General features: G+C 45.3%; 1 protein-coding gene across 1 annotated transcript in view; it reads left to right on the forward strand.

Annotated features, from left to right (window-relative positions):
- The first annotated feature begins 3,464 nt into the window (after positions 1–3,464).
- Positions 3,465–9,781, forward strand: part of LOC146207879 (uncharacterized) — a 27,883-nt gene continuing 21,566 nt past the window's right edge. The window contains exons 1-2 of the mRNA XM_084591246.1: positions 3,465–3,495; positions 5,529–5,706. Of these exons, the coding sequence (XP_084447372.1) occupies positions 3,480–3,495; positions 5,529–5,706 (194 nt within the window). The 5' untranslated portion in view covers positions 3,465–3,479. The remainder of the gene's footprint in view (positions 3,496–5,528; positions 5,707–9,781) is intronic.

Below are 9,781 nucleotides of genomic sequence, written 5' to 3' on the forward strand. Positions count from 1 at the left end.
AAGGAAGGAAGGAAGGAAGGAAGGAAGGAAGGAAGGAAGGAAGGAAGGAAGGAAGGAAGGAAGGAAGGGGGAGAGAGAGAAAGCTGCTGGCGGCCAGTTTTAGACATCACTGCACAACGAAGTGTATAAATACACGTCCGACGTGCCAATTCGATTCTAGTTGAATGTATGGTTGACGCCGCTGTAAGCCGACTGCTATAGTCACGTCCACGCGGTTTGCATATTCTGCTTCCTACGTATGAGCTAGCCGTTCCAGATTCATGGACTGAGGGCGGTCCTGGCTAAAATGACACGAGGAACGGCACCAGGCCTGGACAAGATAATTGTGAAACTACTTGCCAATATTCCCGACCCCGCCTACAAAACCGTCTTCGCTTTCATCAACTCAATCTGGCTTGGTGAGGCACCGCTCCCAGACGAATGGAAGACTGCCCTGGTAACTTTCATTCCGAAAGCATGTAAAGCCATAAACATAGAAAAACCCCGCCATATCCATCACGCCTTGTGCAGGAGAGCTGATGGAGACCATGGTGCGGGATAGGCTGACTGGGTTTCTGGAAAACCAAAATAAATTCACAGAAACTATGTTTGGTTTCCGCCCGCACCGGTCCTCTCAGGATGTTCTGCTTAAACTAGACCGAACAATTCTTAACCCTGTCGAATACTCATTAACAATAAGGTACTCGCCTTATAGACTCGAAGGGGGTTTTTGACAACGCCACACATGAAATCATCCTGCTACATCTCTCCCAGACCAACTGTGGTCATAACACCTTTCAGTATTTCAAGCCATTTCCTCGGATCGCCAGTCTCTCATCCGAATGCAAGGTGACCCTTGTCAAATGGGAACGAGAGGAACCCCACAGGACACGGTCCTCTTGCTGTTACTTTTCAATCTGGTCATGATGTCATGAGCGGCTCAGCTGGCGAAGGCTGAAGGCGTCCAACATGCGTTGTACGCCGACGAAATAACAATCTGGACCAAACATGGATCGGTTGGAGACATTGAAGCCAACCTGCAGCAAGCGGCGGAAATCGTGGACGTCTCCGCTTGCCGCTGCGGCCTTCAATGTTCTTCATCTAAATCCGCATTTGTGCACATTCGCCCACCGGCTAATTGCGCCACCAAAATATAAATACCCTTGGCCAGTGGCCCGACGCCTGAACGCGATGACGGGCTGGTACAACATTAGCCAAACTGCGCAAGACGGGGAACCAGGTGGGCGGACGGTCCGCCGGATTTCCCAAAAACGCCAAGGGTTATACGATGCAAAGATGTCTGCGGCTGGCGCAATTCGTGACCAGTAGAGTGCTCTACTCGACTTCTTACCTCCACCTGTGCAGGTTTGACAAGAACGCCTTCGAAATAGTTCTCAGAAAGATGTACAAGCATGCCCTCGACCTCCAAATTAACACGTCCAGCCAGTGCCTCGTGGTCCTGGAGATGGTAAACACTTTCACGGAGCTCCGAGAGGTCACATGACCAACCAATACACAATAATTTCATGGATGGAATACAAGATTGTCCCCTTTGAAACACGAACGCAGTTGTCCACCAAAAAGTCACGGTCCTAGCTCAATTGACAACACATGCGGAGGAAGTCGCTATTGCGCTGATCGCCGAAGACCAGGGCTCGCGGGTCATCATGACCCACTCGAGAGCGACCTAAAGAAATACTGAGTAGAGGTATATTCCTTTCTTTGTATATCGCGCATCCTTCAAGATAGTGACTACCTCGGGGCGGCCGCGTCTCGATCATAAGAGTTCCTGCTTACATGGGCCTCGAATGCAACGAAAAGGCAGATGCTGCCACCAGCGCGCTCACTCTCCGAACGCCTCCAGAGCCTTCAGAAACGTATTCCGAACCAAATCCTGGTCTCGATCACGTTTCGAGAAATTACTGAATAACATCAAATCGGCAATGCAATTGATCCTAAGCCCTGTAAGGGTCTTACGAAGGCAGAGGAACGCACTCCCCTCCATCTTCACATACAAACACTGCTTAGCCGGGAAGTTTTAAAATACTTTGATCCTGTCTGTACAGGAAAAATGCTCGCAATGTGCGAAGTCATCGGACATCTTCCACGTATGCGGGCGTGCCAGTTAAGCCGAATCTCACCCCAAAACCCAACCCCACCCGGGAGGAGTGGGAGACAGCCGTGCTCGGCTGCTCCGTGGTCGACCGAACCAGCCGAGCCGGCCGCCATTGGGCTCGTAAGGGCCAATAGGCGTTAATGGGCCCGGCCACCTCAAACTTCCTTCCTGTAACGTCCTTGAAATAAAGTATTTCAGACAGACAGACACGGTAACCCTCATATATCGATGCGACTTAGGCTACGAGGGGCGGCTTATAGTACAGGGCTCCGGAAACTTCGACCACCTGCGGTTCTTTAGTACATGGGCTCTTTGCTCTTCGCCTCCAACGAAAAGTGGCCGTCACGGTCGGAATCCGGTCCAGTGTTCTTGAGTGAATGGAAGTATAGTTTCGCTCTTCGAATTGTGTCCTGAGCCCAGAACTCCGCTGGCGTAGCTAGGCCACTCTGAGATTTACAGGCATCAGCCTGTACTCTCCATCCAGGGTCCTGCAGATCTAGCAGGTTAGTCGGGCTGTCCGTGGGCAGCTCGCGAAACTATAGAACAGGCATATTTGTCAGCAAGGCGATTTGGACACGTACCTCGTGCCCTTTCCGTTCTGCCTTTCTGTGCTTGGCCATAAAAGCGGGCTGCTAAACGCTGCCTGTGCTTTTCTACGGTGACTTGCATTGTCTGCAGTTCTCGTCTGGCTAATAACTCGCCGTGCTGACTTAGGCCTCATAAGCCCCTCAATCAGTCTAAAGAAAGTAGCCGTGTGACCACTGACGGCTCGTGCTCGAGATAATGGCAAGCTTTTCTTTTCTTTTATACGTGAACGGAGTTGCTTGACTAAAATTTACTTACCGCATTGGTACGTAAAACAGTGCTGTAAGCCCATGCCCAGTTAAGTCTAGTACGTCGCAAAAGGAACCGCCTCGTCCGAGCCTCGGGCCTCTCTGATGGGCTGGCACAGATGACAGCACTTCGATGAGAACAATACATAATCGCAGTGACGGCAGAAGCAGTGAGACAAGATAACCGGAGGGTTGCTCAGACACCGTGGTCCGAAAGTGTTTGCTCGGGCCTCTTCAGGTCGGAATCTTTGTGCCATATCGTTGGCATGCTCGCGGGCTCGCCGAGGCAAAAGCGCACATACCGCCGGCAGTGGGCACGCTCCAACGTCATCAGCGCAGGTTTAAAAAGCACGGCGCTTCAGCCGGCGAATGTTCTTTTGATGCCTAGCGTCGATTGTGAGCGGCAAGCTCTCTGTACTTAACTTTGTACATATAGCGGCGCAGCCATCGCAGCGGCTCTCGGATCGTGAGTGCTTGACATCTCCACCGAGGGATCCCGTCGGTGTCTTATCTTGGCGAGCGAAACAACCTTGTCTCCCAGAGGAGTCGCCATGAGTCACCTACAAGGTAGATGATCAGCGGCCTCCTCATCCCTCCTTATACAGTGAACTAGAATATTCTAGTTCACTGTACTCCTTATATATCGCGTGTTGATGGCGATAGCAGTGCGCGCCAGACAGAAGGAAAAGCTTGTTTAGACGAATGAATTCGGACCACGCCATCCCCCGGGTCCCCGCACGGCCTGACTGAACTGAAGTGTTTTTATAACACTGGCAGCCCGGTCGGTGGCCGAGTCCGCGGAGTGCAGCAGTGTCTCTCAGTACTCCAGGTTTTAAAGTACGCTATTTGGTATATTGCGCATTCAAATATAAAAATTTAGTATTTTGCTGTTAAATATGAGGAAATTAGGGCAGGATCGGGTAACTGATAGTGGTAATTGAACTTACTGAATTACTTCCTTTCGTTTCTGTAGCTTTGTACTCCAGCCAACAACCAAGCCATAGCGTGGGATGGACTGCGACGGTACATGAGCTTATATTTTCCATTAAGCGCTTTTTTTTTTTCTGCGTAACTTTGTCGTTACGATGCTATCTCCATCGAACATTGCGCGTGGTGTGGTTTGAATTCTCTTGTGCTCATTTTCAACGCTCAGCAACTTTAGCTGGACGTGTTCTCAAGTTCTGTATATTAGCGCGTCCGGATTTTTAGATTTTTAGGCCGTTAGAAATATATATATATATATATATATATATATATATATATATATATATATATATATATATATATATATATATATATATATTTGGAGCCATAGTTTCATATCTTACTATGTGCTGTTCTGGAAGCAAATTATAAAGGTGTCAAAGCTACGGCTTTGCCTGACGGTGTCCGTGCTCTGCCTTTTAATCTCTGCATTGATCTTGTCAATAAACTAATATTTTTGTTCGTCATATATATATATATATATATATATATATATATATATATATATATATATATATATATATATATATATATATATATATATATATATATATATATATATATATATGACGAACAAAAATATTAGTTTATTGACAAGATCAATGCAGAGATTAAAAGGCAGAGCACGGACACCGTCAGGCAAAGCCGTAGCTTTGACACCTTTATAATTTGCTTCCAGAACAGCACATAGTAAGATATGAAACTATGGCTCCAAAGCAGTTAGAGTGCTGCGTTTTATAGAGCTCGCAGCAGGAATGGGCTACTTTCGTATTGCATACAGCGCTATCCAGCGAAGTGGACCATTCCAGCTCGCAAGATTGGTATTTTGGTTTAAAAACTCATTGCTATGGACGAATGCGAGAAGCCCGCATATTATAGAGATATGCAGGAATGTTTCGAACCTCTATTGGGAACAGGCCTGAAAAAGTGCTGAGACCTTTATCCATACACATTCTCAGCGGCAGAGAATTAAATGAAAGCGATACCTCCGGGGCTCTCGAGCCCACATTAACCACGTGAATATATGTATTGCATCACACATTTTCGCAATTGCTACCACAAGTCAATCCTTATCACCTCAACTTGATTACCGGTCAGCGTGTTGTTACGCATAAATGCATTTTACGCTAAGAAGATCCGTTATAACAGAGTAGCATTACAGGAATTTCAGGAATTTCAGGGCTCGCATACACTTGCAAAGCGTATGCTTATATGTATACGCATATATGATACCGCACTAGCCCTATAGTGTAGTGTGGTATCCCTCAGATGAATCAGTAATGATGTCTGTCCTTTATGCGAAAGCAGGGAGAGGAGTGAGGAGTGTGAAATGCCAGGAAGTTCGAATGCGTTTGTTTACTCTTCGGCCGTGGGACAAGAGAAGGCGCAGCTCATTCTGCAGCTAATTCGCAGCCTGCACTCTGAAATTCCGAGAGACAGACTTGCTGACTAAAATACAGTGTCGCCAAATTGGTGACACTAAAGACGAAAATGGTGACCATTAATTGCTATACAGCGGTCATCTTGGAGATGAAACACACAAACATTTGACAGAGAGCCTCGGCCTGATTGCATGCCTCGAAGCTGACGCTGCACTCTTGTGTTCCGGCACACAGATGGCGGCGGAATCCGAGACACGATGCTCCGATACTGGGAACATTTCGACCCGACCATGGAGAGCATGATGCTGGACGCCCGGGCGGAACTGCTCAACGTCGAGGAGAGCGCCGAGATACTGTCACACCTGCCCGACATCTCGGGCAAAGACGTTCTCGAGCTTGGCGCTGGCATCGGGTGCGTTTTCTCGCTTGCTTGTGTGCATGCATAATTCTTTTAAAGAGCTTGAGTATCCATGCCTTAAAAGCAAGCATGTATGTCCAGATACACATAAGCAGCAGTCAGGGTCGGTTGAAATCGTGAAAAGCCTTAAAGCACGCGAAATACACATGCGCACTCCAGCGCGTCAGATTCAGAGCGGGGCCTGTCGCGGTGGCGTGTGCGCTTTTCATAGCTTATCTGGTCCGAGTATTTGTGACCGCAAAGAGGACCTTCCAGTGCGTGTAAAGCTCCCTAGTTCCATTTTGCCTGAGTATAGGGCACCACATGTATTGTTGATACCTGAGGCAGAGAAAAATGTTAGGGCCAAGCCATTCTAAACACATCAGATACTCACCATTAATATGGCTTCATTCCCATCTATATTGTAATGTAAAATGCTGTAGTAACGTTCTCTGTGAGATCTGCATGTATTAGAACGTTTTTGAGATTATAGCAGCGAACCCTTGTCTTGTCACTCACATTATTAATGCATTGCTTGTCCCTATATGCGAAAAAGCCGACGGAATTCGTACACGAAAGGTAGCTATAAAATACGCAACCAGCAGTTGCAAAGTAAGAATTAAGGTAAGAAAAATGGAGGACGTCATCAAGCGGCCGTATGACGCACACAGCAAGCAAGTATTCACGATGCATCACTTTGATTCATCAAGACCCATGCGTTATCAAAGCCACTGCCACTTCCCGCAATCGCATACGCATCGCTCGTCTAGATACCCTCGCCAAAAGGATGACCTCCTATTGCCGCCAGCTTTCCTGTATTTCGTTTCAAAATTGTAAAGCAAGCGTTTGTCATACAGCGTTCCAGGGTGTCATACCATTTCTCTTCGCACATAGCATGCATCTGCTAAACAATTCATAGTATATCAATTGATAGGGATTCGAACCAACGACATATGTACAGTCGTGAGCAAAAGTGGAGAGACCACGCGCTTTGAAGAAACTACCTGCCAGCTTTTTCTGACAGTAAAACAGTTATTTCTGAGAAATGCATTAGGTACCATGCTTAATATACTTGCCTTCTTGCTCAAGCAATTTTCTCTGGCACATCTTTTTATACATAAAAAAGCAATCGTAGCAGTTAGCGTGGTTTCTTCACTTTTGCTCACGACCTCCAATTGCATGCTTTCAAACCGAGGTTTCGGCGAATACGACTGCAAGATGCCGCGTAAAGCATGACGTAGAACACGCTAACACACACACACACACACACGCGCGCACACACACACACACACACACACACACACACACACACACACACACACACACACACACACACACACACACACACACACACACACACACACACACACACACACACACACACACAGACACACACACACACACACACACACACACACACACACACACACACACACAGACACACACACACACACACACACACCGAGTACAATACTAACGGAAATAAATGCATGCCGAGGACCTCTCTCGAAAACATTTAATCCTCAGAACTATAATATTTTCACATTCATACACGTTGGCAAACTCAAGTGTCTGTCGAATTGTTTTTTTCCTATATTACACATCTGTTACATGGCACTGCAGGCTAATTTTAAAATGTGAGCCGGTGGCATGATTGATGTTTTAACTCTTTCTGCCCTGAATTAACTGCGCGCGATCATTTGGGAAAGTTTTGGTTTGGTTTCAAGATTTTTAAGTCCCAAAGCGACATAGGCTATAAGGGACACCGTAGTCGAAGCCTCCGGTAATTTCAACCACCCTGAGGACGTTTTTAGCGTCCGTTTACGCTTCGCCTCCGTAGAAAAGCGCCCACCATGGTCGGTATATCGAATCCGCGTCCTCGAGATCAGCAGTCGGGTCGCTGATTAAAGAATACAAGCACCTGTTCGAGAAAAATAAATAAAGCAAAAACGAAGAAAATTCTGTCTGCCCAGCTTCTATTGTCTTGTGACTCACGCCACCTTATAGTGCTCAAAGGAACAAGTGCTTAACTGCAGCTTTGCCAATGCATTGTGCTGCGTTTCAACAAAGATAGCTAGACCGGACAACCTGCCGACTTTCTACGTAATCTATAGGACGAGAGAAAAACGAAGGAATGCGCAGCGTCCTAGAAACCAGTATGCGTGTTATGCATATGGCGCAACAAAGGTATACATTCAAACGTGTCAAGGAAGCATTTTAGCTCAAACTGAACTGCGCAGGCTTTTCTCACTTGGTGACGGTAAGGAATTTATGGTGGTTATGAGTAGGACGACGAATTCAATTGTGCAGTTGCTCTGTTGTTGAGATAGCTAGTCTGGGCAAATCCTTCTTCCGTAAGCGTTATCTAGAGTGGCAACGATACGTATGTCGTTGAGAGCCTATCTGATGATCCTGTACACGTAACGCACGAGGAAGGATGTTGCAAAATCAACTGAAAGAAAAAGGCCCCTTTAGCATTTGCTAAATAGCCGTGCTTGCAAGAAGAAAAAAACGTTAGGGGAAGGTCGAGTATTTATCTATTTATTTATACATACATACATACATACATACATACATACATACATACATACATACATACATACATACATACATACATACATACATACATACATACATACATACATACATACATACATACATACATACATACATACATACATACATACATACATACATACATACATGCATACATACATACATACATACATACATACATCTGTGAATCTAGTACATATGGGGAGAATGTAGCAATACACTCTACCAACAACAGAATACCCAAAATCAAGTGGAATTAACATTTAACAGGAAACCGTTCAATGGCTGTAAACTGGTTGTTCCAGGGATTAAGTTCCACAATTCAATAGCACGTGAAAAAGAAAAGCTTTGTAAAATTATCAGAGAGAGCAAAGTAAGGCTTAATATTAAGGCTATGGTGACTCCTACTCATGAGGGGAATATCTGAAGGAATATATATGGGATGTGAGACACGATAAGAAGAACTGACGATACTATAGAAGAAGCAGGGCAAACACCAACCAGACCGCCTCTGACTGAGTTTAATCCCCGGCTGTCCCCACGGCTGTCACTACAGCAACATATGGCTCTCCTACCACGCGCCCTCAGTCCAAAATCTTGCTTTCCTCCTCGTCGTTCCGCTTCCAGATTCTTGCCCGAATCTAGTACAATAGATGCAACTTCAATGACTTTAAGATGTTAGAACAGCCCAGTGTATATTTAGTGGCAATGAATATTCCAATGACGAAAGTTGATGCATATGTGTGTTCTATTTAGAGCGCGGTTATAACGTGTTCAAACAAACGCGTTATAAATAATAAGTTGTATGAGGTTAACACCGAGATTGTTACTTATTAAAGGCTGAGTTCGAATATCAACGATTATTTATAGTACAACAAAAAGCATACCCAGAAATTGTGCACAAAATCTGCGAAACAATTCACAAGCGTAATTTTTTTTCACTTGTTGCACAACTGCACCATAACAATCAATACTCAGCAGATCCACCTTCTACCTTCAGCATGCTTGTAGGTTTTGCTATTCGACTTCAAAAACGCATCTCGTGGACTTTTTATGAGAGCCTTAATTACTCGTTGTGAGCGCTTGAGAGATTTCACAAGCAAAATTTTGCAACGCGCCGGAACTTTAGACGATTTCGATTAATATATGTTAAAATTATCTTACAATATTCCACAGTTGACTCAAAACTGTTTTCAAACACACAGCTCACAGTTTTGCTATATCATCTTCTCGTTGATGCAGGCGCAGGAAACCTTCAAGAGAAAATTTTCTCCATGCATCGCAATCCCACAAAAATTTATTCACTAGTGCCTTAAGATATCAAAATGCCGCTGCACAATTAAAAAACGGCACTGAAAGCAGGACTTGCGAAAGAAGGGAGTTAAGATACTAGTAATATTTACGCACCTGCAATAGAAAAAATAGTTCCCAATGATAAATTGCACATTCTGATGGTTGATGTATTTTTTGAGGAAGGAAAGTTCGGTTTGGTTTGGTTTGTGGGGTTTAACGTCCCAAAGCGGCTCAGGCTATG

Source organism: Amblyomma maculatum, chromosome 1 (assembly GCF_055883805.1).
Source record: "Amblyomma maculatum isolate TAMU_Amacu chromosome 1, ASM5588380v1, whole genome shotgun sequence".
NCBI lineage: Eukaryota > Metazoa > Arthropoda > Arachnida > Ixodida > Ixodidae > Amblyomma > Amblyomma maculatum.